This window comes from Phocoena sinus, chromosome 8 (assembly GCF_008692025.1).
Source record: "Phocoena sinus isolate mPhoSin1 chromosome 8, mPhoSin1.pri, whole genome shotgun sequence".
NCBI classification, from domain to species: domain Eukaryota; kingdom Metazoa; phylum Chordata; class Mammalia; order Artiodactyla; family Phocoenidae; genus Phocoena; species Phocoena sinus.
Window position 1 is genome coordinate 108,198,946 of NC_045770.1, and position 27,740 is coordinate 108,226,685.

At 65.2% G+C, this 27,740-nt stretch overlaps 2 protein-coding genes across 2 annotated transcripts; one reads left to right on the forward strand and one right to left on the reverse strand.

Annotated features, from left to right (window-relative positions):
- Window positions 1-276: 276 nt before the first annotated feature.
- On the forward strand, window positions 277-1,470 carry PHLDA2 (pleckstrin homology like domain family A member 2). The gene is made up of 2 exons (XM_032638875.1): window positions 277-804; window positions 1,080-1,470. Exon 1 carries the CDS (start codon window positions 398-400, stop codon window positions 791-793), a length of 396 nt encoding a protein of 131 aa, XP_032494766.1. The 5' UTR covers window positions 277-397; the 3' UTR covers window positions 794-804; window positions 1,080-1,470.
- On the reverse strand, window positions 1,028-25,784 carry SLC22A18 (solute carrier family 22 member 18). The gene is made up of 13 exons (XM_032641233.1): window positions 25,674-25,784; window positions 24,620-24,810; window positions 22,549-22,646; window positions 21,458-21,618; window positions 20,839-20,971; window positions 12,510-12,628; window positions 11,074-11,181; window positions 9,998-10,098; window positions 5,874-5,975; window positions 5,527-5,647; window positions 3,398-3,655; window positions 1,870-1,970; window positions 1,028-1,210 (listed from the first exon to the last, which is right to left on the reverse strand). Exons 2-13 carry the CDS (start codon window positions 24,761-24,763, stop codon window positions 1,028-1,030), a joined length of 1,629 nt encoding a protein of 542 aa, XP_032497124.1. The 5' UTR covers window positions 24,764-24,810; window positions 25,674-25,784.
- Between the last annotated feature and the right edge of the window lie 1,956 nt (window positions 25,785-27,740).

A 27,740-nucleotide genomic window follows, 5' to 3' on the forward strand; every position in this document is an offset into this window, starting at 1 on the left:
GTCACCGCGGGCAGGGCGGGCCGCAGCGCATTCCTCCGTGGGGCCGGCGTCCGGGGCGGGTGGGGGCCATTGAGTCGCTCCACGGGGCCACGGGTCTGGGGCCACGGGTCTGGGGCGCCGGGGGAACGGGCTGCAGACAAGGCGAAGGCGGGGCGACCACGGCGACCCGGGGTGAGGGTGCGGCGCGCAGCCCCGGGGTGGCCAGGCTGGGGGGACCGGGGCGGGCTGGGCCCAGGAAGGGGGCGCGGGGCGTGGCCGAGAGGGGGCGTGCCCGGGGCGGGCCGGACCGAGCGCGTGGGGCGGGGCCGTTATAAAGACGGCGCCGGGGAGCCGGGGCGCATTGCAGAGGCTGCCACCGGCGGAGCGCCTTCGTTTCTGCGAGCTGCACCCGGCCGACATGAAGACCCCCGGGGAGGTGTTGCGCGAGGGCGAGCTGGAGAAGCGCAGCGACAGCCTGTTCCAGCTGTGGAAGAAGAAGCGCGGCGTGCTCACCCCTGACTGCCTGAGCCTGTTCCCCACCGGTCCCGGCGCGCGCCCCAAGGAGCTGCGCTTCCACTCCATCCTCAAGGTGGACTGCGTGGAGCGTACGGGCAAGTACGTCTATTTCACCATCGTCACCACCGACCGCAAGGAGATCGACTTCCGCTGCGCGGGCGAGAGCTGCTGGAACGCGGCCATCACACTGGCGCTCATCGACTTCCAGAACCGCCGCGCCCTGGAGGATTTCCGCAGCCGCCAGGAGCGCGCCGCGCCCGTCGGGCAGCCCGAGGCCGGGACGGCCCGCGCGCCCTGAGCGCCGCCGCGGTGAGTGCCGCCCGCCCGCCCGCCCGACCGCTGGACGCGGTCCTCGGGGAGGCTGATGTCGACCTCGGACGTCGGGGGGAGGTCCTGCCCCGTCTAGGGAACGCTGTCGAGAGGGGACTGGGGGCCTCGACAACGCGGCGCGGCTGGGGCGCGCGGCAGGAGCCGTCGCTTGCCCCTGCCGTGTCCGGGCCTCGGGAGACCCACCGGCTGGACTCCGGCTCGCTCAGCCACCGGGCTCGGGCACAGCTCCCTGAACCTCCCCGCTCTCCCCACAGGAACCACACACTGGACGAGTCGGGCCGGACGCGGGCCGCGCCGGCAGGAGCTCAGGGAATGCCCGGAGCGGCAGAAGCCCCGGCGGCGCCCAGCCACTGACCACGGCGAGGACAAAGGCCGGGGCTGCGTCCTGCCCAGCAGAGAAGGACCCTCCCGTGCGGAGCCGCAGAGCCTCGCCCCCGCTGTGCGGGTGCATTAAATTATTGGACTATCTATGTATTTATTTTGATGGTATTTGTGTTAAAACCATCTGTCTTAATATATATACATATATATATGTGTATATATATGTGTGTGTATATATATATATATATATATATATATATGTGTGTGTGTGTAATCAATGTGTCCATTCCAAATAAACTACCTGACTTGTTCTCTTTTCTACCAGCCGGTGTGGTGCAGTGAGCTTCCTGCGGGAGGCGAGTGGGTGGCCCCTTCATTCAGTGTGTGTTAGTTGGGGGGAGCGGCCAGGCCACCCCAGGTGTCCGAAGGGCAAGGAAGTGCTCTTTGAATGAACACCGTTATCCGCTGGACCCTGGCCGCACCATCGCTGGAGGCGGGGAAGTGCCCTGGGAGTGGCCCTGACTTCCGCTCCCGGGTGTGGAATGGGGAGGACAGGGCCCCCCGGCTTGCTCCCGGAAGCCACTCACAAAATGCCCCTGTGAGGTCATCACGCCTCCCCCATCTGAGCTGCTCTGGCCCTCGGTGGGGTACCCGACCCTAGCTGCCCCCTCCCGGCCCTGCCCAGACCCCTGAAAGGAAGCCTTCAGGCCTCTGGCTGCCCACCGGCCGCACTCCTCTTAACATGCTGCCAGCCAGTGCCTGAGTGCGGGGCCAGCAAGGTGGGCAGTGCTTCTGGGCCAACGGGAGACAGGCCTGCACCATTTCTGCCGGCGTGGCAGGAGGCTGAGGCCTCCGAGTGGCCCAGGATGTGACCTCAGGATGGGGAGGCCCAGCTTCTGCCCTTCCTGCCCGCTGGGACCCTGTGCATCCAGGGTTGCCCCCAAACCCCCAGGCTCCGGAGGGGAGGTGTGCCCCTCCACCTGGAAGGGCTGTGGGTGATGAAGAAGCCTAGGGTGGAAGAAAGGGACAGGACGCTGATCCTGGCCTAGCCAGGGGACCTTCATTTCACCTTTGTGGCTGGAGGGAGCCAGGTGTGGGGGGCAGAGGTGAGGGGAGTGAAGGACCAAAATTGGGCCCTAATGTCAGTCACTTACCCTTGATGGGGGGGGGGCACCATCACAGGCCTCCTAACCGGGTGGCAGGGGTCAGACTGGGGAGGGGCTGTCCCTCTGCTGGGAGGCCTGCAGGAGCCTGGGTGCTGGGTCCAGAGAAGAAACCATTCCTGCCATGAATTTTCTCCTGAACAGCACTGTGAAGCCCCTGTGCAAATGGGGAGGGGGCTCCTTCAGAGAGTAGAAAAGACCAACCCCAGGGTGCGCTCCCATGCTGCCCTAGCCTGGAGACCCCTCCCACCAGACCCTCTGGGTGAATGGCCAAAGTCAGAGGGTGGGACCCCAGTTCCTGGCGGGGCTCAAGTGGAGGCAGGGTCCGGCCTGAGCCCTTGGGCCGGGAGGGTGGGCGGACCTTGGCTCTCTGAGGCCCCTCCAGTTGGGACGTGAAATTCTGAGGTTGGGGTTTCTGAGTGTAACAGCTCCTTTCAAAGGCAGCCTGTGGGGGAGGGGTAGCCTTCCTGGTCTCAAGGGCGTCTGTAGACACCTGACAAGGTTGTCCTTTCCATACTGGTCATGGGGCACGGCAGCCTGCTGGCCTCCCCTGTGTCTGGTACCCCTTCTCTGTAGCACCTGAGCTGGAGGCGGGGGAGGGGGAGGCACAGCTCCCCAGTTCTCAAGCCATGGATGCCTGGTCCTCCCCACTGGGCTCCCCAACAGTGAAATGAGGGTTTCTTTTCCTAGACCTCTTCCCAAGCCTCAAAAGTCCTGATCTTTTCAAACAACCACGTCCTCCTTCTGTTTCACGAGTGGAAGCAATTTCAAGGGCTGAGGAGGGTGCGGGCGGTGTGTGCTCGGCCCCAGGCCGGGGGTTGGTGTGGGGTGGGGGGTGTGAAGGGGTGAGCACGGAGCTCCCTGTCTCTGGGGACGTCGTGGGCAGAGCTGTCTGGGTGGCAGCAGGGGGTACTCCTCACGGGCCTCGGTGGCGGACTCTGGGGGCAGGACCCACCTCCCACGGGGATGAACTTGGGCGATTCTGCTCTCCCTGGAGCCCTGGGGCACAGCTGCAGGCCCTCTCCTCCAGGAAGCCCTCCAGCATCCAAGGCTCCATCCTGCCCTCGTCCCCAGGCCCCCTGCCCAACTGATAGAAATCAGGCTGGAAGAGGTCCTAAGGGAGTTTATTGCCAGTCTGTGCCTGGGGGCCACGGTCAACAGGCTTGGTCCATCTTTTGGGGGCACAGGCTGCCTCCAGAGGACCAGCAGGACCAAGGAAGTTGACGGCGGAACTGCACGTGGCCGAAAACAGGGACTCCGAAGCTGTGGTACAGGAGGCCTCCCAGGGTGGGCCCCAGGGTTCTGGTCAGCGGCTGCCAGAGAGGCGCAGAGGCCCAGCATGGTTCCTACGGCAGGGGGAGGGGAGGGTCTCTCAGCATCACTGCCCCAGCCGCCCACGGCCTTGACACAGCTACAGCCTCCCTGTCTTCCCCGCCGCCGCCCTCCACGCCCCACCCCCGCTCCCTCCCTGCAGACCCCCCCAGCCACGCCAGGGGGAGCACGGGGCCCTCTCGGATGGGGATCTGAGCCTCTGCCCTGCTCCAGAGAGTTCCCAAGCACAGGAGGAGGCTGGGAACAGGGCCCCAGGTTGTGGGCCAGGCCCCCCCGCACCAGGCCTGCCTGAGAGGTGGCATCCCAGCCAGGGGCCTCCCGAAGCACCGCGGTGAGGGCTGGGCCACCACACACCCCTGTCACCTGGCTCCCGCCCTCACGTGGACTGCAGGGAACTCCCCCCAGGGCGGGGGAGGGGCTTTGGGGCGCTCGAAGGGCCTGCGCCTGCTTCTCTGCACCCACTTCCCGGGCTCGCCTGGCTGCCTGCACCCCTCTTACCTGACACCCCTACCTCCACGCCCCTCTTGTCAGCTGTGCCCTATGAGGGCCACCAAGCGTGTGGCTCCTGTCAACACTGCCGTCTGCCCCGAGGGCCCCAGGCTCCAAGGGCTTCACAGCCCTCGCTCTGGGAGCTGGAAAGGCCTGCCCTTGGGTCAGCTGGGCGTGGCCAGCCTCTCCCGACGCCCACATGCCCTCTCTCCTTCAGAGCAGCCTCTCCCTACGCCCACATGCCCTGCAGACACCAGGGAGCAATTACCGCCCCCTCTGTGGTTTCCGGTTCCCAGGCTGGTGCTGGGAACCGGCTCCTGGCTCCTTCCAAGCTGAGGGATGGTGCCTCTGGCACATGGGGCCCTGGTGGACCGGATCTGCCCCGCCTTCCTCCCTCTCAGGCTCCGCCCTCCTCCCTCTCAGGCCCTGCCCTCATCTCTCGAGGCCTTGCTCCCCTCCTCTCTCCTCCTGGCCTCTCACACCTGCCAGCCCACAGCCTCCAGGAAGCCCTCCAGGACCAGTCTAGCCTCCCAGGACCACAGAGCCACAGGTCTGGCCGGCCTTGGGGTCCCCAAGGCAGTCCTGAGAAGAGGCCTTGACCAGCAAAGACCTCCCCATTTTCATCAGGGCCTCTAGACCTCAGTCTGACCTTCCCAGACAGGCAGGTAGATGGACGGAGGGTCAGCCAGGGCCCTGAACTTTCTGGCCCTGCTGCCAAGGAGGGAGGTCTTTGACCTCAACCGGCCCACAGGAGCCCTTGACCTTGACCTGCACCATGCCCGGGGCAGCACGGGGGCAGAAGCCTGGGCAGCATCGGGCCCAGGGACCCCCAGTCTGGATGGGAGACTCCTTGGCCTCAAGAAAGAAGGCCAGGTGCAGAGTGGGGGGACTGCGGGTCCACCTCTGGGGGCGCCTGAGTCCCACTGGGTGGCCCGGGGGCAGCACTCACTCCCTCACTCGTTCACTCAGGAAGCACCTGCACATCCCGTGCGCAGGGAGGGAACAGGAGGTGCTCCCCATGCTAGCCACCCCCTCTGGCCTCTAGCCATTCTCTGCCCATGCTTCAGAGCCAAGCCAGACGCCACCTCCAGGAAGCCCTCCTCCCCTCCCCCAGGCCTGGCCCTGGACTGATCAGCAGGGCCTGGTGCAGGGTTGGCTGGGTCTGGCTGGGCTGGGTGGTGGGCAGGATTCTCTCCTGAGCCCTCTTGCAGCCCACCATCCCCATCCTGCCCACTCAGACCCCCAGCCGCCCACCCTACTCAATGCCCACTGAGTCCAGGCAGGTCCCACATTAAGGCAGCTGCTTTGCCGGAAACTGCTCAGCAAGCTTCCCAGAGAGGAGGGCCGGGGTCTCCCCAGGGCCTGCCCGTCACCCGGCCCGGGATGCCGCACTCACCCGTGTCTGAGGCCGAGACGGCATTGGTCAGCATGCTGTCGGTGACCACGTTGAGGGCACACAGGCTGAAGACCAGGCCTGGCGCGAGGAGGCACAAGTGGAAGACATTGGCCATCAGCGCCTGCCGAGGGGCAGAGCAGGGGTCACGGTCACGGGGGCCTTGCAGGGCCTCGCGGGACCAGGGTGGAACTGCCCATCCCTGAGGTCCCACTGAGGTGGCCCTGGGTTGGGGTAGAGGGGGCCAGGGGGCCCAGGGGCTCAAGTGCAAACTGGGCACCGGCAGAGGGTCAGGGGAGCGGGCCTGGGACCCTGCTCTTTGCGGGGCAGCCAGAGGCGGGAGCTCTCACCATGGCCAGTCCCACCACGCTGAACACCAGCACGCTGGCCCGGAGCAGGGCTCCCTCAGAGAAGTGGCTGCTCAGCCACCCGATGACCAGGCCCTGGAAGACCTAGGTGAGGGCGAGAGGGTGGAGGTGGGCGCAGCCGGGCCTGGGGAGGGGGGCTGGGCTGCGGCCAGCTGCAGGACCTCCCCCACCACCTGCAGCCCCTGGGGCCACTGCCACCAGCCACAGCAGGCGCCAGGCGCAGGGCACAGGGGTGAGCCTGTGGTACCCACGATGGTCTCAAAGTCCCAGGGGAGACGGGGCCAGCAGCCTGGGCACCTCGCACGCACACGCACACGCGCACGCACACGCACACGTACACGCACCTGCGCACACACGCGTGCACAGCCAGCCACTCAGAGGTCCGAGTTCCACATTCAAAACTAATCCCTGCAGTTTCAGGCGTGATAAACGCATTTTAATCGAAGGGCCGGTTAACTCCTGGTGGGGGTGGGGAGGCCACGGCTTACGGTGCAAAGAGCTTCTTTGATAGGAAAATACTCCCAGTGTGGCCCCGACTCCAACCCTGGGGACCCTTGGGGCCCTGGGAAGCCCCCTACCGTGTCACCTGGCCCCCATCCTGGCCAATCACTTGTCCTCAGCCCCCTCTTTGGCTGTCTCCTCTGGGAGGTGGGACCTGCCCCATTCACAGATGGGGAGACCAGGGCACAGAGGAGAAGGGGGCTGGATTGGGACCCGAGCTCAGAGCCCTGGTGCCCATGTGGGGTCGCCCTCCCAGCTGGCCCTGTGGAGGCCTGGCCCCAGCAGGCGGGCACACCAGTTACTGTCAACTGGGGCCAGGGACTGGGCCAGGAGCCCTGTGTCCTCCACATCTCAGGAGGCCACAGCTCCAGTTACAACTGGGTAAACTGAGGCCCAGAGGGTGGATGTCACTTGCCTGAGGTCCCAGAGCTGGCCAGGAGTGGGGCTGGGCTGGAGCCCAGGGCGGTGGACTTGTCCTGAGCCTGGGCAGGTAAGCAGGGGGCAACCAGTCTCCCCAGATAACCCCCACTGTTGCTCGGCCCTCCACTCCCAGCTCTGTCCTCCTGGCCGCAGCCCCCTCTCCCGGCCCCAGGGTCAGCCAGCCAGGAGCCAGGCTCCCCTTCCTGCCCTCGTGGGGGTGGGAGGAACGGCCCAGAGCAGGGACACCCTTGACGCTGGGGATGTGACTCAGAGGGCAAACCCAGCCCTCGGCCATCCCCAGGCCAGGGGGAGGAGGCTCCCTACCTGGTCCCCTGCCACCTCCTCCAGGCAGACAGGAAGTGCCCGGGGCGCAGTGGGTTTGGAGCAGCACCCCCTGGGGCTGGGGTCAGGCCGCGGCTGCGCCCTGTGACGGGGCGGGCCCACCCCTGCGGAACAGGACGGGCCACTCCGAGCTGCCTGCCTGGCAAAACGAAACTGTCTCAAACCAGCACCAAAGATGTCCTTCTTTAAAAAAAAAAAAAATCCTACTTTCACACTTGCTTATCTTCGTTTTCGTTTGTTTAAAGGGAAGATCTACTTGGCAAGCGTCTTGTAGTGCCCTACACCCCGAGAGGAAACCACCAAACCAGGAGAGAGCTTTTCGTACAGAGCCAGAGAGCAGGACCCTAATGGACTGGGGTCGTCTTTCCATTTTCCCATTAACTTGAACAAAGCCTAAACTTTCGTGCCTTACGGGTTATTACATGAAACTAGAGCTACCAAGCACACCCGAAATTTCACTTTCTCCCAACCCTCCCACCTGGAGACCCTGTCTGCTCACCTGTCTTGCTCCCCGCTGCCCTGGCCCGAGCCACCTCCACCTCCCCGGAGGTCACATCGGCCACAAGCACCCAGTTCCCCAGCAGGGGGCTAGTAAGACCACATCCAGCCTCCAAATGGTTCCACCCACTCCGAGTAAATCTGAGTAAATCTGGGTCCTTCTTGGCCTTGCAGACCATGCCCCACACGTCTTCAGAGGGCAGTCCTCTCCCCTCAGGCCGGCCCAGCCACCCCAGGGCCTTTGCACCTGCAGCCCCTCCCTGTCTGAAGTTCTCTCCCTCCAAGCCTCTCCGTGGGCCAGTGGAGAGCCTACCAGCCCTAACTAACCCTAACCCCAACCCTTACCCCATCGGAAGTGGCATTTCTGCCCCTCCAAGGGCCCTGATTCTCCTTTGCGGTTTTGTCGCCCCTGACACACCAGATGCGCCAGTGGTTGGGGGCTTGCCTCCGTCTCCCCCACCCCATACGACGGAAGCTCCCTATCACTGCAGCGGCGCTGTGCCTGGGGCACAGATGAAGGCCGAGTGGGGGGCCCTCGCAGGAGGGTCCTAGAGGGACAGAGGGCTGCCAACCCCCCCGGGGAAGGGTGACCACCATCCTCTCGTGTTAGGACCATCCGGGCTGCCACCCCCTGAGACCCCAACCCCAATGATCCCTGTACCCAGGGGGCTGGAAGGGGATGCTGGTGGGGGGGATCGCCCTTGGGATCAGGCGGCAACCACACCTCAGGTGGGGCAGGAAATGGTCTGCAACGGAAGCAGCAGGTACAAGAGCAGCTGTGGGGGACCAGGTGGGAGGCATGGTTCACCCAGTGGCGGGGCCGCCTCCCCGGACCCTCGGTGACCAGCTCTACCCTGGCGGGGCGGGGAGGGAGGCACCCGACGAAGGTGGCTTGGGCCTCCCCTGCAGACGCATCTCAGGCCCTCAGCCGCCTCCACCTTCCCTCCGCTGGACTTAGGGCCTGGGGCCTGGCACCCCACACCGCTCCATGGGCTCCCTGCCCTCCCCAGGCTCCTCCAGCCGGTCGGCCTGTGTTGGGGTCCCCAGCCCCCCACCCCCAGGCACTTTCCCGAATCCCACCGCTGCTCTCCAACCCTGTCCACCATCATCCTCACAGGTGCTGGAGCCCAGGTCCGTCTCGGGCAGGCCCACCCTCATGCCTGACCAGGCCAGAGGCTACCAGGGTCTGTCCCTGAGGGCCTCGAGGGGTCCGCCGGCTTCAACCAGGGTATAGGCTTGGTCTCCTGGTCCCGGGGAGCCCAGGACAAGCTCAGGCTGGTGCTCTGGTCCCAGGCAGGCAGGAGCAGCCGTTTATTTTATTTTAAAAATTGTTTTCTATTTTTAAGATTGTTATTTATTTCTTTTTGGCCGCAATGCACCGCTTGCGCGGATCTTAGCTCCCTGACCAGAGATCGAACCCGTGCCCCCTGCAGTGGAAGCATGGAGTTCTAACCACTGGACCTCCAGGGACGTCCCAGGAGCGGCTGTTTAGAAGAAAGCTCCAGTGGCCCCCAATCTAGAGTACTATTACTGTTGTTGTTGCTTTCTGTTTCTCTCTTTTCCTCCACCAGGCTGGCACTTCCCAGCCCACCCAGCTAGGCCATCTTGGCCCACGGTGGGGTGGGGGGCCAGCCCCTCCCAGGAGTGGCTATTTTAGAACCAGAGTCTAGACCAGTCCTGGGCCCAGAGGCACGGGCAGCAGATGGCCTGGAGGTGCTGGGAATGCCACTCGCTTCCGGAGAGCGTGAGCTCTCTCCCCCGCCCAGGCAGGTCCCGGAATAGCCCTCCTGCGCTCCGGCTGTCAGGCAGATGTCCCGGGTGGCGGCTGCACGTCGCCACCTGTCCCCGCCATGCTCACGCGACTGGCGGGCAGGCGGGTGGGACGCAGAGCCCGGCCATTCTCCTTGTAACGCGCCCCACCGCTGGGGTCTGCCCCCTTCCCGACCTGTCCACCGCCGGCGCCCAGACGGACACGCGGCGGACCACGGGCCTCCGCCGTGTTTCCCAATGGGAGGCCAAGGGCTCGCCAGCCTCCACTGTGGATGAGTCTCCCCTCTCCCCTCTCAGACGGGACCTCCGGGCAGATGGGTGGGCAGACAGACCCAGGCGTGGGAGCCGCGAGCAGGGAGAGGAGGACAAGCCAGAAGCTAAGGTGTGCATGCAACACCCAAAAGGCGGGCATGCAGGACGGCACCTGCGCTGCGGAGAAACCGGGTGCCGGTGGTCTGTGAGGTCCTGGGACCCCAACACAGGCCGACTGCCCAGAGGACCCTGGGAGGGCAGGGAGCCCACAGAGCGTGGGGTGCCGAACCCCCGCCCACCCTGTGCGCCCAGCATCCACTCACCATCTGGAGGACCCCGAAGAAGGACATGAGGTAGCCGGCCTGGGCGGCCTCCAGCTGAAAGAAGTCCATGGAGATGAGGGAGAACATGACCATGAAGAGCCCTGGGCGAGGTGGGGGGTCAGGGGTGAGGGGTCAGGGCTGCGCAGTTGTGCCCACACCTGCTCCCCCCATCAGGTGACCGTCACGGTGCCAGGGGCTTGGCCGCGGTGCCCGGCTCAGGGAAGACCAACGTGAACCTTCTCCGAGGTTGTCCCTGGCAGGTCCACCCCATGCGGCTGCTGTGGGCCGTGAACAGGAAGGTGCCGGAAGCTGCCCCGTGCACAGGGTGGCCACAGCCCAAGGCCGTCTGGGGGTGGAGACTGGGAGATGGGGAACCCTGGGCTGGTAATGTAGGAGGATTTGGCCCCAGAACTGACGTCGGTGACCTGGTTTGCCGTCACTGTGCCCCACTGAGCCATCCTGAGTCACAGATGGAGCTGGGCGGGGGGCTTGCCCAGTTTGCCTGGACAGAGAACTTCCTGGGCTGAGGGACTAACCCTTTAGCGCCAGTGTGGGGGCACCTGAGTGCCTGTCAACCCTGCCTCGCTGACTTGTCCTCTGCACTCCTCCCCTGGTTGGAGGACCCCAGATGGGGGCTCTGAGCGGTCACTACTGGGCACGACTGCGGTCAGGGATGCCTTCAGTTCCACCGAGAATGTGTGCGTCCACCTGCAGACGTACCGTCTTTCCCACCTCCCGGACTGTCCTGAGAGGCCCTGGAAGCCACAGGCCGGGGCAGCGAGACCTTCTGTAGAGCAGGGGTAACTGGGGCCCGAGCAGGGCCCTGGGGGGCAGGAGGGAAGGACGGAGACCCTCACTTCTTCCTCCTTCTGGCCTGTGCAGCCACATCTGCATGAACCAGTGGGCTGTCACCCTCTCTGGGACAGATGTGACTGGACAGGGCCCAGTGGAGTCTCGGAGCGTGGGACACAGGGCAGCGCGAAGGGGTGACGCGCGGGCTGCAGACCTCCGTCTCCGCGGCCCCGAGTTCTCAGCCGCACCGGGCTCTGGACGCTGGCCGGGCGGCCGGGACTCACCTGAGGGGAAGCCGCAGATGACCTTGACCAGAAACACCGGCAGGACGCCGGGCTGCAGCAGCAGGCAGGTGATGGCCTTCAGGTCAAACACGCTGGCCTTGGGTTTCCCTGAGGCACCCGGAGAGGCCACGGTAGCACCGGACAGCCCGCGCCCCAGGGCCCACTGGGTGCGGAGGAAGCACTCCGGCTGCCCGGCGCCCCACACCCACCGGGGATGTGAGCTCGTGCTCAGCGTGCCTCCCACCAGCCCGCCCCCCCACCCCACCGTGAGCCCCGGGCAGCTCATCACACTCAGGACTGGGCCTCGGGCCCTGCTGACCCTGGGGACCTCTGAATTCAGGGGGCGGCCTGGCCTGGACCCAGGCTCCAAGCGATAGAGGCTCTCACTCCCCAAACCCGCATGACCGGGGCAGCTGCTGCCTGCCTGGCCCTGGATCTGGGCGACGGCATGACAAGGCTGGTGAGGCAGCCGTCGGCCAGGAGCGGCCGCTCTTGGTGGCTGCGAGCGGCCACCTTACCCTGATCCGGAGGACGCTTGGGTGCCACGTCATAGCCTCCCAGCTGGGTGCAGTGGTGCCTCCCTGCTTGCCTCTCCCAGGTTCTCCTATGCCTCGGCCCTTTTCCTCTGACTCTTTGCAGGCCAGGCCCCCACCCAGGCCCTCCCTCTTGACTCTTTCTGGGCTGTTCCATCACAGCCAGGGCTCAGGGGCCTCCTGTCCCAGGTGGGTCTCTCCAGAGCTCTCGGTCACCCGGCCAGGAGGCATGGGGTCCCTGTGCCAGGCCAAAGTGGCTGGGCTGGGACGCCCTGGAGGGGACCCCCCTCTCGAGCCCTGACCGCTCCTCGTGGGGCCTGGGAGGCACATTGAGCCCACAAGCTCTAACCTGACTGTGCTCTGCCCCCCGCCTCGGCACCCCACCCCGGGAGCTGTGCTCCCTCACGTTCCCCCCATACAGCACAGTGACCGACTGCTCTGGGCCTGAGGATCCTGGTTCGCCATGCCCGCCCCATCCCAGGTCCCTCCTGGTCCTTTCCAGGCTCAGCTCCAGTGGTGTCCGAAGCTGGGAGATGCCCAGCATCCTGGAGGGGCCCAAGGAAGGAAAGAGGGCTTGAGTGGCCCCGAATGCCCCAGGCCCATTGCCTGGAGCACATCCCCTCTGCCCCCGCAGATGAGAAGCCACCGGGGATGCTTTGGCACATCGTGGTATTGGCAAAGCCTCCCTGAAGGGTGGGCCGGGCTGGGGGAGGCCTAGCCTGAGGTCCAGGGTGCTGGCTGGTGGGAGGGGAGGGCTCACACTTCACTCTGGCCAAGCATCCGGAAGTGGCATACCTGGTGGGGTGTAACCGGTGAGGTGTGTCCGGCAGGGTAGACCCAGCGGGATGTACCTGGTGGGGCCTACTTGTGTGTATCTGCTAGGGTGTGTCTGGTGTAGCTTACCTGGCAGGGCAGCCTGGGCACGGGCGCTGGCCCCTTTGGTGCTGGTGGGGATGCAGGTGAAGCTGAGGATGGCTCCCAGGAGGTTGACCACAAGAGCCACGATGACCGGACACTGAATCCTGTGAGCGACAGTTGTGGTCACACAGGGCTCAGGCCCCAGGGCACAGGTGTCACCTGCGGCATCTCCCCCACCTGCCCCTTCAGGCACACTCAGGCTCTGACAGCTGAGAACAGCTCAAACCCCACCACTCATGTCCTCGCAGGCTTCGAACTGGAAGCCAGGCCACGGGACCCTCAGGGCACATCAATGAGGTGATGGATGAAGAAACAGAGGAAGCTCTTGCCTTCCCGACCCTCAGGCTGTGGATACAGCATATGCGTCCTGGCGGCCTCTGAGCATGGGTGGCAGTGGGAGCCAGAATGTGAGCCCCAGAAGGGCTGGGCAGGGGCCTGGGGCAGGTGGCGACTCTCCAGGGGACGTTTGGCTCCCAGGCTGCTGAGGGGTGAGAAAGGCCCCCGAAGGACCGGGCTGCTGTGTGGTGTGCACCCACTGCTCCCGGCTTGGACGGGGCTGTTAGAGGCCTGGGGGCTGTGTTCCGCGGAATTGGAACCAGCAGGGAGGATGCTCCCCAGACAACCCTGGCAGCGCCAAGGGTCCTCCCCACCCTGTAGAGCAGGAGACTGAGGCTCCCGGGGGAAAGGGCCCCGTCCCCAGAACCCTCAGTCCTCCGGGCTCTGGTGGGACTGGAGGGGCCGCCTGGGGTGGAGGAGGGCAGCTGAGAAAGTGACCACTGCCCTCAGTGACTCAGGTGAGGCAGGGTGCTGGCTCACGGTGAGCAAAATGCCAGGTGGCACTGGGGCCAGGGCGCCAAGAGGGGCTGGAGAGACGGGGGCTGACGTGCCCGGTGGGCAGGGGCTTGGGTTTGAATCTCAGCTCCACGCACCCACATGGAAGACTGTGGGACCCCCTGCAGCCCCATCTGCGTCCTGGCGATTGTCATGCCTCTTTCCCCTCCTGGGGGAGGACAGGCCTGCACTTAGGGGGCCTCAGGAGCACCCCACCACCACTTCCTGGAGGGGGCGGGGCAGGCTGGGCCCATGGGGTAGGGGGGGGCGTTTGGCCCCCCGATAAACCTAGGACACAGCCCTCAGGGTGCCTTCCCGCCTGCCCACAGCGGCACCAAGGGTCGTGACTCAGGCACTCAGCTGTCACTTCTGAGGGAGCATTTCCCCTCCACGAGTCACTACGTGGAAACTCAGCCCTCAACCTCTCTGGACCACACGGGCAGACCTCGGCCCCCAGCTCCAGGCAGCCCGTGTCACCCGGGACAAAGGCACTGGGGCCCGGCCCCTCTGATTGTCACCGTTTCCCCCTGAGGGCTGGAGGAAGACAAAGAGTGAAACAGAAGATTCATACTGAGCCGGGCTGCTTCGACCGCCAGGCCTGTGCACAGCCGAACACCCTGCCCCTCTGAAGCACGGAAAACTCCTATACATCCTGCAAAGGCCCTCTCTGTGAGGCCCTGCCCCTCTTCCCCAGTGGGCGCCCTGTCCTCTGAGAAGGGCTTGCTCTACTCCAGGGCCAGTATCCACCCCCGAGGGCAGGTGGGCCTGGGTGGGACCCTGTGCAGAGACCCCAGTGGGCATCAGAGCGTGGACTAAATGGACGACAAAAGTCCTGCCCCAGAGCTTGTCAGTGTCCTGGGAGACGCCCTCCGCACTTTCACGTGAGGCAGCCATAAGCTGCCTGTGACCTTCCTCCGAGTTCAAGGAGAGGACTCCCCCGCCCCCACTCCACCACAGGTGCACCCACGCGCACACACCTGCACACATACACGTGCATGGCTCCTGCGGGAACCCCAGGCAGGGAAGCCAGTGGGGACTCCAGCACCAGAGAATGGGCCTCGGCAGCCCCTTGTTTCTGGGGCTGGGACCTGCCCGGGCTCACACAGTTGGTCAGTGCTGCAGCCGGCACTGTCCAGTCTGCATGTGCCACCGACCTCTCCCCTCCCAGACGGGCCCATCTCTGGCCCCCAAGCCGATACCCACTGCCCAGGATGCTGGACATTTGGGCTTTCTGGCGGCAGGGGTTCCGGACAAGTGGGCGAGTCCATTGGCTGCCAGGTGGGAAGGGTCAGAGGGCACTGGACCCCAGAGTGAGGCCTCTGCTCAGACCCAGGGGAGGCATGAGGCCGGGTACGGGCCCCACAGGCCACCGTCAGAGAGAGGGGCCCTTTCTTCAGGACTGTGGCCTCACAGGCCCGCACGTCACTGCTCCGGGCCTGCCTGGGCAGGGACAAAACCAGCTTTCTTTGCCAGATGCCCCGGAAGTGCGTGAGAGCAGAGGCGGCCACTTAGATGGCTATTTTGGGAGGCTGGTGACAAGTGAGGGGTGGTGGCAGGGAGCCAGGCCCCTTCTCCAGAGATCTCTCCTGTCCCTGTGTGGCAGCCAGTGAACCGAAGGGGACACGGGGACCCTCGGGGGCCCCGGGAGGGTGTCGGGGCCCACAGCTGCCCCAGGGGAGGCTTGGGTGTCCTTCCCCACCCAGAGTGCTCTCCGACTCCCCCAGACAAAATGGCAGAAAGGAAAGTGGACAGACGGCAGGAAAGCGTGGCAGCCCCGGGTCCCACACAGGGGCCTTCTCTGTGGGGACGCCCTCCAGCCTCGTGCCCCTACCCACTGCTGCTCTGTCGTTCGAGACACAGCTCGGGAGCCCCTCCCCGGGGGCCTCCAGTCAGCCCACCCCCAGAGTCTGCCTCTGGCCCTGGGGACCTCTGGGACGCCAGTCGCGCAGGATGGGGCTCTGGGCCACCTGTCCACTGGCTCACTGGACTGTTTTTACAAACTGGGCACTGACCATGAGGCAGGCACTGTTAGCGTGTCTTTGTCTACCCACCCCCTTTTATTTTTGGTTGAATGCATGGACGGGAGACTGGACGGATGGACCCATGGACACCCTGAAAGGGCCCCGGGCCAGACTCAGGGCACCCGAATTCTCTGTCCCTTCTCTGTAGCTACCCTGCTGGGTGACCTCCTTTCCTCAGATGCAAATGAGGGCTAGACTCACAGGGGTCACCCTCCAGGGACCCCCTGTCCCACGCCAAGGCTGTCCTGGAGGCAGCCCACCCCAAGTCCCGCCGATGGGAGGCCTGTGGAACTGACCACGGCTGCCACCGGCGCTGGTCAAATGGCAGCGGACACAGACACCACTTTTATCCTTATCTCGAGGGCCCGGAAGTTGCCGACGTGACGTTATCAGGAGGGTGGCAGGCCTGGCCATCTGCCCACCCGGTGCGGACTCTGAGCCGGATGCCGTCCATCTCCTGCCCGGCTTGGAGGGGACAACTCCTCCTGCAGCTGGAGCTGCCCTCTCTCCCCGCGTGCTCCGGGGCTCCCAGAGGGGATGGCACTCGGCCAAGGTCCCAGGCCTGGCCGCAGGTGGGGCTCAGGGCCTCCTGGGCTGCGTACCCCTGTCCTGTCCAAACTGAAGGGCAGGCTGGGGTCAGCTGGCTTCATGGGAAGTCTGGCCGTGCGGGGATCCTGAGAGGCACCGGGCATCCAGCCTGAGCTTGCGGGGGAGAAGTCCCCCTGCCTCTCCTGATCCACAGTCCCTGGCCCTGTGGCTAGAACGGTGTCTGAAAATGGACGTCTTGTGGGTCCACCCCATCTTGTGGGACGTCAGCCCCCCTCTGGTTTCCGAGTCCCAGAAAAAGGCCCTAACGCTGTGTCCGGCCTAACCCTCTGCAGCCCTCTGTGTCCCCTGAGCATCTGTCCACACAGGCCTCCAGGCAAGCCCCAGCCTCCTTCCTGCCCCGGGGCCTTTGCATGGGCTTCCCCTCTGCCCGGAACACCGTCCAGCTGACAGGTCTAGGCTGAGGTTCCCAGCCCCACTGCTCTCAGCCATTTGTGCCCTGTCCATGGACCTCCTAGTGCCTGAAACACCCGGGTTCTGTCTGCAGGGGCGGCGCGAGCCCCGGGGTGGGGGGAGACCTCCACACCCTCGGTGAGCCATCTCCAGCACCAAGTGGGGTAGGCAGCCTGGGTGACCCGTGAGTCACCCCTGTCCCAGAGCCACTCAGGGCAGCCCTAGATGTCTACTCATTAACTCCAGGGACACTGCCGTGTCACTGGGGTGGAAACCTTCCGTCAGCAGGATAAGGGTTTCCCATTCCCTCGCCCGGACCAAGGGCCGAGATACGGTTCTCGGGTCGACTGGCTCCCCCCAGGCCTCCAGATAAGCAGCGGGGTCACACCAGCCGAGTCACCAGGGCCTGCTGGGTGCGGCGCAGGGCTGCAGTCAGAGCGGGGCCACAAGCCGGCCAGTTAGTGCCCAGGAGGGCCAGCCGGTGACACTGAGGCCCCGGTTTGCCTGACCTCAAGGGTCTGTGGCTGGACCTAAAGGAGCGGCCACCCTGGTGGGCCACCTCCGGGGGACAGAGCCTTTGGGGGCTGGACTGCGGGCCCAGCTGTACCTGTGGCCTGCGTACAGCACCTCAGCGCTCAGAGGAGCAGGGGGTCCTGCGAAGACCCCCCCACACACACTAAGTCCAGCCATCAGGCCTGGGCTCTGCCTGACCCCACCATCAGCGGCGTCTGACAGGTGGCCCCCCACTTCTCAAATCCCGGAGCACCCCCGACCCGGGACCCAACTCTGGTGGTATTAGCAGGTTGGTGCCGCCCACCCCAGAGGCAAACTGGTGGGCCAGCAGAGAGGCTGGACAAGGGAGGTGGGGCATCTGCCCTTGCCTTGGGGCATCAGGGTCCCGGAGCCCACCTTCCCTGGGCCTTGGATGGAGACTGGGGGCCCACTTGGGGGAGGGGATGATAGAGGCCTCCCCAGGCTGTGAGGTGCCAGGCTCGGGGACATGAGTCACAGAGCTGCCCCCTCACCTGCTAAATGACTCAGGACCCAGGTCTGGGTCCTCCATGGGAGCTAGGCCTCCCAGCCCTGAGCTCCAGACTGGGCCCAAACCAGTTATACCACTACCCAGCCCACGGCAGTGGCTGCCAAGGCCACTTCCTCCTTCCACCTGCTTCCCAGCAGGGGGTGGGGCACGGCTGGGGACTTTAGGGGCCTTTAGGGGGCCGGGGTGGAGGTGGGCAGGGAGGAACGGCCAGGGAGACCTCACACCATGCCTCAGTTTTGATTGAAGGGGGGGGGGGGCGGTGGGAATGTGGCCTTTACATCTTGCCTGGGCCTTGCCAAGAGGCAGAGCAGGCTGTGGGCCAGCAGAGAGGCTGGACAAGGGAGATGGGGCATCTGCCCTTGCCTTGGGGCATCAGGGTCCCGGAGCCCACCTTCCCTGGGCCTTGGATGGAGACTAGGGGCTCCATGGGGGAGTCTTACCCTCTCCGGGGTCTCGGTCTCCCCACCTGTCAAAGGAAGTGTATACAGCGCCTTAGATCTTGGGATGAAAGAAGGGAAGCTAGTGGGATGCTCAGGAAGGTGAGGGCAGGGGTGGGGGTGAATTTGGAGGCTACTGGGAGGGAGAGGGAAGTGAGAGTGCCTTCTGGGTCAGCAGCTGGGCTGGAGCAGAGGGCAGGAGGGAACGTGGGGTGGGGCTGGCCAGAGGAGGCCTCTGTGTGTGGTGGTGGCGGGGGGAGCGGGAGGGACGCTGGCAAGGTGAGGAAGGTTGCCCATGGCCCACAGTAGCAGGTGGCTGGGCTGGGAGGTGAACTCCGAGTCTGGGCACTGAGAGCCCCGTTGTGAGGGGCAGCTAGCGGGGCTCCTCCCTGCGTCGTCTCTCCCTTCCCAGCACCCTCCTCACGCCCCTGGTGCCCCTCCTTACTCTGCAGCCGCTGACCCTCTTTCTTTCCTCCCTGGGGACAGAGGTCCTCTTTCTCCTGACCCTGGTCCATCTACCAAAACAGGCTCCGCCCTCATCGCACATGGAGAGAGGCAGCTCTGGTTCAGGCGGAATCCGTCACGGGCGCAGGGTCCCATCCTTGACCCACACGCCTGGATCGCCCTCCCTTCTGGTCCTCCTGGTACCTTTTCCTGATCTCCGGCTTCTAACATGAAGTGCCGGGCACCAGCCTCCATCTTAAGCAGTTCCCAGGGCTAAGAAGCCACCCACTCAAGGACACAGCCCCACTGTCCTCCAACTCAGACTCCCCCACCCAGCCACCCACTCTGGGGTTCCTTCAAGTGTGTGCTGAGCACCAGACTCATCCTGACGGAGACCCAACTCCTGCTGGCACCCTGGCAGCTCAGATCTCAGCGAGGCCCTCGACTCCCCCAGGGCCAGCCCCAGAGTCTGGGCACGGCCTTGAGTTCACACTTACACCCCAGCCATCAGCAAAGCCAAGCCAGAACCTGCCCCTGCCCTCTCCCCACCACGGCCATCCCTTGTCCACCTGCCATCCTCTCCCACCTGGACTGATTCAGTAGCCACCTCTCTGGTCTCCCTGAGGTGGCCTTAGCCTCCACATTCTCGACACAGCAGCCAGGTCATCCCCTGCCCCTGCTCATGCCTCCCAGGGCTCCATGGCCTGACCCACTGCCCACCTCTTCTCCTCCACTCCAGCCACACGGGTCTTCTCGCTTCCCCAACCTCAGGGCCTTTGCACTTGCTATCTCTTTGCCTCCCCAGATGTCCTGCAGCCTGACGTTATAGGAATACACATCATGTTCATTCCATCTGAGGACTCGCCTGTCCTGTTCACCACTGTATCCCAGAACCTGGAATCCCAGGGGCACTTAATAGGTGTTCAATAAACATCGATGGGGAAATGAATGAAGCAGTCCTGCCCTCTGCACCCCACCCTCCTGCTCACAGCACTTAGCAGAGCCAGCCACCCCCAGCCCAGCTCTGAGGAAATGATGGGGAGGGGGTGGGGGGGCGGAGGCCTTGAACAGACCTCCCTCGAGAGAGGCAGCTGCCTTGACAAGGCCACTGTGCCCTCCTGTCCCCCAATCCCTGGGGCTCAGCCATCATCGGCTCTCAAGTCTGGGGCTGGTCTGGGGGCACTCAGGGAACCTGGGGAAACTCAGGCCCCCAGGGGCCCCGGCATATGGTCATTCAAGATGGCAGGGCCAGGTGCTGGCCTCATGCTGAGTGCATGCATGTGTGGTTCAGACACCAGGAAGGCCCCTCGCCTGAATGGAGGCCCAGGGCAGCTCATCCAGGCCCAGGCAGGGTGGGCGGGTCACCAGCTGGCACAGGGCCTCCACCCACAGCTGGGCCGGGCACCTGGATCCCCAGAGCAAAACCAAGGTCTTGGGCCTGAATGAAGGTAAGGTGCAAAGTCCATTCCTATGTAGGAAGCTGGCTTTGAGTGGGTGTTGGAGCGCCTGGGGGAGGAACGGGGGTGGGGCAGCATAGGGGGCAGCAGCAGAAGCTTTCTCCCTGGCCAGGCAAGGCCTCTCCAGGGCCAGGTGTCCTAAGTCCAAGGGTATGCACGCCTAGGGCCACTGGAACAGACGGCTCTGTGCAGTCCCACTGCAGGGTCTGTCCCTGGAATGGGGTCCACTCTGCAGACCACATGTGAGAGCTGCCGCCCACAGGCTCTCAGGACGCTGGGCAGGAGTTGAGTTTAGCCCCCGGACCCCTGGGTGCGCAAAACTCGGGGTGGGCTGGGCGGTGAGGGCAATAGAGACCTTTAGTTCACACACGCTAGCTTTTTACCCCCCCGCAAGCCACCCTCGCTCCTTCCGGAGGCAAGGGGTCTGGCTGCCCACAGCATCCCCATCGCAGGGAGGTGACGGCACCATCACCCCGCCCCCAAGGCCTGCCGTCTGGTTCCTTTAGGTTCAGTGTGGGATCTCCCAGGAATGAGCAGTCCGAGCGCACGGACCCGGTGCGGCTGCAGCATGCGGCGACGGCGCCCCCAGCCGGCTGCCCCGCCCACGTCTTCCTGCCCCGCCCATGTCTTCCGGCCCCGCCCACGTCTTCCGGCCGCAACCCGACTGCTGGCCACGCCCGTCTGCCGGCCGCGCTGCCCCCTGCTGGCCACGCTCACGTCTGCCGACCGCACTGCCCCCTGCTGGCCACTCCCTCATTTGCTGGCTGCACTGCCCCCTGCGGGCCGCGTCCCCGCGGGCCCTGCCCACCACTCCTAGCTAAGCCCTCGGACCCCGCCCACCGCAAGGCCACGCCCCGGATGGCCACCCCCAGCTGTAGGTTCCTGCAGGTCACCCTCCCATGTAACCCACCCGCTCAGCGTGCACATGGGGAAACCAAGGCCCGGAGAAGTGGCGGGGCTGGGCTGAGGGCCGGAGCGCGGCGCAGAACCGACCCAGCCTTGGCCGTCCTGACCCGTACCCACACCCCGCCTCGTCGGCCCGCCCTGCCCCCCCACGACCGAGTCCCCGCCCCGGACACTCACCCGCACGTGCTGCTCAGGGTCCCGCCGAGCAGGGAGCCGAAGATGACGCCAACGCCGAAGCACAGACCCAACCGGCCCAGGGCCGCGGGCCGCTCCTCAGGCGCAGACAGGTCCGTGATGGCCATCTGGGCGGCTACGGGGTGGGGACGGGGGTGTCTGACAAGCGCGGCCCCCTCGCCGACCGTCTTGTGGCCTACGGACCCAGGCCACGCCTCGCCATCCCCGCACCCCAGACCCAAGCCACAGGCCACGCCCTCACACCACTCCACTCCTCTGACCTGCCCCCACCGCCAGCCACCCCCCCCACATCACCCGCGGGACCCCGACGTGTCCCCAGGCCGCGTGCTCCCCACCCTGGTCGCGGCACAGGCCACACCCCATTATTCCTCACCTCGGACCTACCCCCTTCCGCGGGCTACGCCCCCGCATCACCCCTCCATCCCGGTCCTGTGCTCCAGACTAGACCGGCACCCTGGGAGTGGTCTCCGCCCCAACCCCTGGCTCAGGCCACGCCCACACCAAGCTCCCCCGCCTCCCTCCGGTCCCACCCTTGGCCCTGGCTATTCCGACCCGTTCCCGCCCCACTCATAGTCCTCCAGCAGGCCGGAAGGCGCCCTACCTGGCAGCGTGTGCATGAGGGCGCCGGGCAGGCGCGAGGCAAAGAGTAAGGGCACGCCGGGCAGGGCCGGGCTGCAGGCGGCAGCCAGGAGCAGGTAGAGCGCTGAGGACGCCAGGAAGGAGAGCGTGAACGCTGCCCGCGCCCCGCGCTGGTCTGCGAACCTGGGGGCCCCACACCTGTGACCCTCACAGGTGTGAGGCAGGCTTCCCGCTCCTCGGCCCCACAACAACCCCTTAGGACTGCCAGGGAACCGGGCCGCAGTGCCCCCACGGCGCTGATCAGGGAGGCCCGGTGCTGTAAGGGTGGGCGGGGGCGCCCAGGGCCCTGCTGGGCTGCTGGGCTGCCTCCTCTCAGGGCCTGTTTCTCCATCCTTCCAGTGGGACAGTTTTCAGTGACCTCGGGGGGGTCTGACCCACACGGTCATTCCCACGCCTATGTGAATAACTTGTGGGATGCAAATGTACCAAGGGCATGTGCTTATTTTACAGAAAGCGCTTCCCAGGCTCAAGCCTGGGAAACCACCCCACCCCACCCCACCCCGGGGCCTCTGCTCTGTCCGATGTTACCGGGTCTGGAGGACCCTTCTTTTCTGTGGAGTAACTCTAGAAATCTGACTCCTGCCACGTTGAATCTGTCCATGGCAGGCTTTGGCGGGAGGATGTCTGCTGTCAAGTCCCTGAGCCCAGCGCCCCCGCTGAGGCTAGCGGGAGTCTGGGGGGTTCCAGTCCCCAGAAATAGTCTTTTCCAGAAAAGTTGCTGGTGGGACCCCCCCCCCCCCGGCTCAGTGGGGCGGCGCATTTATAGCCATGAGGGTCTCACCAATTAAATCCTCTCTCTGGTCTGGCCACAAACCAGAATTCGTGGAAGTTAGGGGTGGAGATACCCTGGGAGCAGGGGCTTAACCCAGTCTTAAAGGGGACTAAAGCCGCTCTGTGCTGCGGGCTGGCCGTCCGTGAAGCAGCGGCTGCCATCTCTCTAGTGGGGCCCAGTGTGAGGTTTGGGAACCTGGCGTAACCCAGGCCATGACCTCCAAAGGGCGGGCCTGGATCATCGTGGGGTGAGGGCCCCCAAACTTCCCTGCCCCATGGTACCTGCCAAACACGGGCCCGCCCAACAGCTGAAGCACGCCAAAGATGGTCTGCTGGTAGCCGAAGGCAACAGAGTCCAGGCCCAGCCTCCGGGACAGGTACTGAAACATAGGCGGGGTCCATGGGAAGGGCCTGGAAGGACCCCAGCATCTGCAATCTGGGGTCCTCCGTGGGGCAGGGCGTAGGAGGGGTAGCCCTGAGCAGGGTGGGAGGGGATTGCGGGTCTGGCTCTGACCACTCCGCAGTGCACATTGGGGGGACCCGTGGCCCTGGGCTGACCGGCTGCTTATCTTGTAGCGGGGAGCCAACAGGGGCTTTGGGTCCAGGCTCCAGGGACTCGGTACTCAATGCAGGCAGTTGCGGGCCCCTCCTTCCCCTCTTTGGGGTTCACCTCAGATGGGCGAGGGCAAATCCCATCCTACTCTGGCTCTGCACGTGGTGTCTAAAAGCCCCTGGAGCTCAGCATGTCCAGAACTGACTCCCGGTCTCCCTCCAAGACCAGCTCCTCTGCCCCACCGTTGATGTGTCCACCCTTCCAAGGGCTCAGGTCCAAATCCGCAGTGTCATCCCTGAGCCCCCTGTTTTTCGCACACCTGTATCCCATCCATCAGCAACTCCTGGGCTCAGCTCCTTCTCCCCTCTCCAGCACTTGTCCCACTGCTGCCCCACGGCCTTTGCACTGGCTAGCTCGCTCCCGTGTCTCTTTTAAGGCTTCGCTCAGGGGTCGCCTTCTCAGGGAGGCCCTGCTGACCCCGAACCTGCCACGTTCCTCGGCACCCCCGGCGCCCTTCCTGAAGCACAGTCTATGCACTGTTTACTGCCGGTGGGTGTCGCCAACACCCAGGACCGCCAGCGGCAGGGGTGCCCTTTGCACTCTGCGGTATTCTGAGTTCTGAGACCAGGTGCTCAGAGTACCTGCGAGCATTTGTTGAACAAACACATGCGTCTCTTGGGAGAGCCAGTGGGAGGAGAGGTGGTGCCAGCAGCTGCTCTGTGCCCCGCGTGCTAAGGATTTCCGCTGTTCTCTCATTGCCCCAGCACCAACTCTCCGAGGGAGAGATGGTCGTCACCTATGTTATGATGAGGACAGCAAGGTACCTGGCTGCCAAGGAGAGGAGAAAGGGCTCAGACCAAGCCATTCGGTGGAAGTGAGCTGGGCTTGGGAAGCGGGGGAGTTGGGCTCACTGTCTGGCCAGGGAGCCCTGCCAAGGCCGGAATTGTGACAAAGGCAATACCCCCTCCCACCCAGGTCCCCGGGCCCAGGCTGCTCATCAGAGTCTCCTGGTGAGTGGCCAGCGGCTAGCGCCGTGGTCCCACCCGGACCAGACAGATAAGGATCTCTGGGGCTCTGGGTCTTCCAAAGTCCCCTGGGTGCTCTCGCCCCAGGAGGGTGAGACCCCACAGGGCAGTGTGGGATGAATAAACAAGAGTGCACGGAGGAGGAGGGTGGGCGTCCGGGCCCAGCAAGCCACAACGGCCACTTGGACCAAGGGGCAGCTATGGCCAGGCAGAGCTCCAGATCCAGGGAGGCGGCATAGAATGAGCTGGATCAGTCCTGCCCTCACATCCTGGCTGGAGAGACAGAAATAATCTCGTGCCATGAAGTACAATGTGGGGTGTGGGCAAGCTGCGTGAGGACGGAACAGCCAGGACGGGAGGGCAAGTGAGCCCGGGTACCTGGCAGGTGTTGGAGGGAGGGCCCCGCCCCGGAGGAGACCTGAGCAGAGGCCTGAGTGGGACTAGAGAGTGAGCTGAGCAGGTGTCGGGGTGGCGGATCGTAGGGCAAATGCCCCCAGGCGGGGCGGGAGGTACGGCGCTAGGGCAGCCGTGGGGAGGGGGGCTGTCATGGGGACAGCTGGTGGTGCAGCCAGAGCGCAGGACGTGCTGAAGAGGGGCGTCCAGAGGCGTAGTTCCCAGGTGCCTTAACTTAGCTCCAGCATGGCAAGGGGTCCCCAGCGCGAGGAGCCTGGGCAGCATGAGGCCCGACCCCCGGCCATCACCAGGGCGGAGACGAAAGGTGAGAGGGGCGGCGAGGGCATGCCGGTGGCCAGGCTGCCTGTGGAGGGGTACTCACTGGCATGACTGAGGACTGCATGAAGAGGCAGGCGAGCTCCAGGGCTGCCAGCACGTACACGAGCAGCGTGACCCGGGACAGGTCCAGGGTGCCAGTCCTGCTGGGGGACTGGCCCTGGCCCCTGGAGGCCCTGACTTCCTGCATCCTGGGCCGGCGTTGCTGGGAGACCCCGTAGGGATCTGAACAGGAGGCTGGAGGAGTGGGCAGGGGGCAAAAGTCCTGCTGTGCTGGGCAAAGGTGCTGAGTCATGGGGCAGGAGGCAGGCGGCCCTGAGAGGGCCCGTGGGAGAGGACGGGGATGCCGGACGGGGCATCTCCAGACCCTGGCCGTGCGACCTAGGGCCCATCTGGCTCTTGGAGAAGACCACAAGTGGCTCTCCCCCTCCACGACAGACAACTCTGGGTCTCGGGCACACAGCCACCATGGAACCGGAGACAGGGACCCTCCCCTCCAGCATGGGCTGGTCTCAGTGCCCCATTTTTAGAGGGAAACAGAGGCGCAGAGTGGTTGTCGACTGCGGCTCAGGTAGGTGACTCCTGTGGTTAAGGGGGCTGGCTGGGTCTCTGTGCTGGGGGTCTGGGGGATCTTCCGGCCCACAGTGCACCCCCCCGCCGCCAGTACGGAGTGGGCTTTCAGAGTGTGGCCTACTTTGCCCAGCTCCTCCAGCCAGAACCAGAGGGGCTTCTGGAGTGGCCTGGGGGTGGGGGTGGGCGACGGCTCAGCCTTGCAGGCCCCCAGGCAGGGCAGCTCCGCCTCACCTCCGGCAGCAGGGCCCTGCCTGCTCCCCCCACCCCCATCGGCTGGCGCCAGATTCCGCGGTTCCACGGAGACCTCCACAACCTCTGGCTGTACGGTTGGGCCAAAGGGCGGCCTTCAGAACCTGGGCCAGGGGTGGGGATGCGGTGACACCAAGGAGGGGACCCGGGGTGCGGGGAGCTTGGCGGGGAGCGGGCCAGAGGCTGAGAGCAGCGGGTCAGGGGCACCCGGCTGGCAGGGGCTCGACACCGCGCGGGGTGTGGGTCAGGGGCCGCCCTGCTGGAGCGAGCTCGGGTACCTGCCTTCGCAGGGGTCAGCTTGGGCACCGTCCTGGTGAGGCGAGCCCTCCTGGGTGAGCTCCGGCCTGGCCCTTCCGGGGCAGGGCTCGGGCACCCGACCTCTCGGGGGGACCTGGGACACCCACCCTCCAGGGATGAACTCCCTCCGTCCCGGAGGCTGACCCCCGCCCCCTCCCGGCCTCCGCACTCTCATTGGCCAAGCCTGACACGCCCCCCGAGGGCCCCGCCCCACTCCGCGGCCCCGGACCCTACGCCGCCTGCTACCTCCCCGGCCCGGCTTTGCCGGGACCGGCTCCCTCCGGCTTTTCTCCCAGGTCCTCGGGGGAGGCGGGAACTCAGATCTCTCGAGCAGTACTGGTGTCCGGTCCGGGCTTGGGGTGGGCAGGGTGGGGAGGGGGAGGGGCGGAGGGACTCGAGACGGGCTGGGAAGAAGGATGCGGGGGAGGGGTGGAGGTATGGGGAGGGGTGGGGTGCAATGCTTGGCTTGCCCCCCCCCCCCCCCGGCTTGCCCCCAGCCTAGGGTCTGCAAAGAGACCCAGAGGAGGGACAGGGAGAGAAGAGCGTTTCTGGGAACCGCTCCTGGGCCCCTCACTCCCCTCCCCCCCAGAGCAGGAGGCTGCTGGGAGTTCCTGAGACGCCGGTTTTCCTCATTTCACTCTGCGGCGACCTCACCGGCTTGGTCAAGGCCATCGGAACCCCACGATATGCAGGTTCACATGGCTTCACGCTGTCCCTCCGCGGGACCGGGCGGGGCCCCCTTGCAGCCACCCAGAGCCCCTGCCGGAGCCCCCCGGGGGGCACACAGACTCCCCCTTGGGTCCAGGCACGATTTCGCAGATAAGTAACCAGATGCCCGTCCAGTACTCTGCTACTCCACCACCTGCCCTGCAGCCCAGAGCCAGGCCAAGTGTCAAAACCAACATGCCCTCTGCCCTGTGCTTACCACAGCTCACCAGTTTTCTAACTTCAGGGTCGAGAAGCCTGAGACAGCAGGGGCAGGCAGCCTCGGAGCCGCCCCTGCAGGGCCCGGGAGGGCAGGCCAAAGTCCAGCAGTTAAGCCTGGAGTCCGGGAGCCCCAGGCCTGCTGTGGAGCCTTTCAGGGAGGGGCTAGGGGGTCCTAAGTCTGCAGGGGGAGTGGGCCTGAGGTGGAGGAAGACTTCAGTCCAGATGCACGGGGTGGGCAGGAAGGGGCTGGTTACTCACCTCTCCCTGCGTCACGCGGGCCTACGGGGGGCATGGAACTGGTTGGAGCAGAAGCAATGGGATCCAGCCTAAGTATTTGTCATGACAGGCTCTGTGGGCAGGGAGCTTCCTGGTCCCAGGGAGTGTGGGAAAAGTGCTCTCCTAGCCCTGCAACTGCACTCCCCCTGGACCCACTCCCAGCCCCCGGGGCACTCACAGCCTCTCAGAGAAACTTGCTGAAGTTCTTCTGGGTGAGGCTTATCTGAGCAGGGCTGGGGAGGAGGGCTTCTCAGAGGAGGTGACACCTCTGCAGAGTCCTAAGGATGAGCTGGCAGAATCCAGGGGGCTGGAGTCCCCCCTACCACCACCACACACCCACTGCCTGGCGATGGGCTGCGACACAGGCGTGCACAGGCGTGTGTGTGTGCACGTGGGTCTGTGCGTGTGGGAGAGGCCAGACAGTACCCAATACGTGGGACGCATAAGGAAATGATACACGGATTGCAAGCATGTAGGCTGGCTCTGCGTGCCGTGGAGCCGTGGCAGGGCCCTAAGCTCTTCTGTTCTAGAAGGAACCTCTAGCTGATCAGGGACCAAAGGGGGTGGGCCAGTGTAGAGACACTTCTGCAGTCCTGAGAGGGGGGACGTGGACTTGGATAGGAGGTGGCAGCGGAGCGGGAGAGTCTGCAAAGCCAGGAAAGGAGCAGCTGACGGAGTGTCTGGGTGGTGTCCGTCAGCCGGGAAGGAACCAGGGTGTGAGTGTGGGATCTTGAGGGGAGAACCTGCTGGGGCTCAGTGCTCGAGGGGGTGGAGACGTGGGTCACACATAGGTGCAGGAGTGTGGGGTCTGAGCTGGGGGTACCACAGGGTGTCTTCTGCATCGA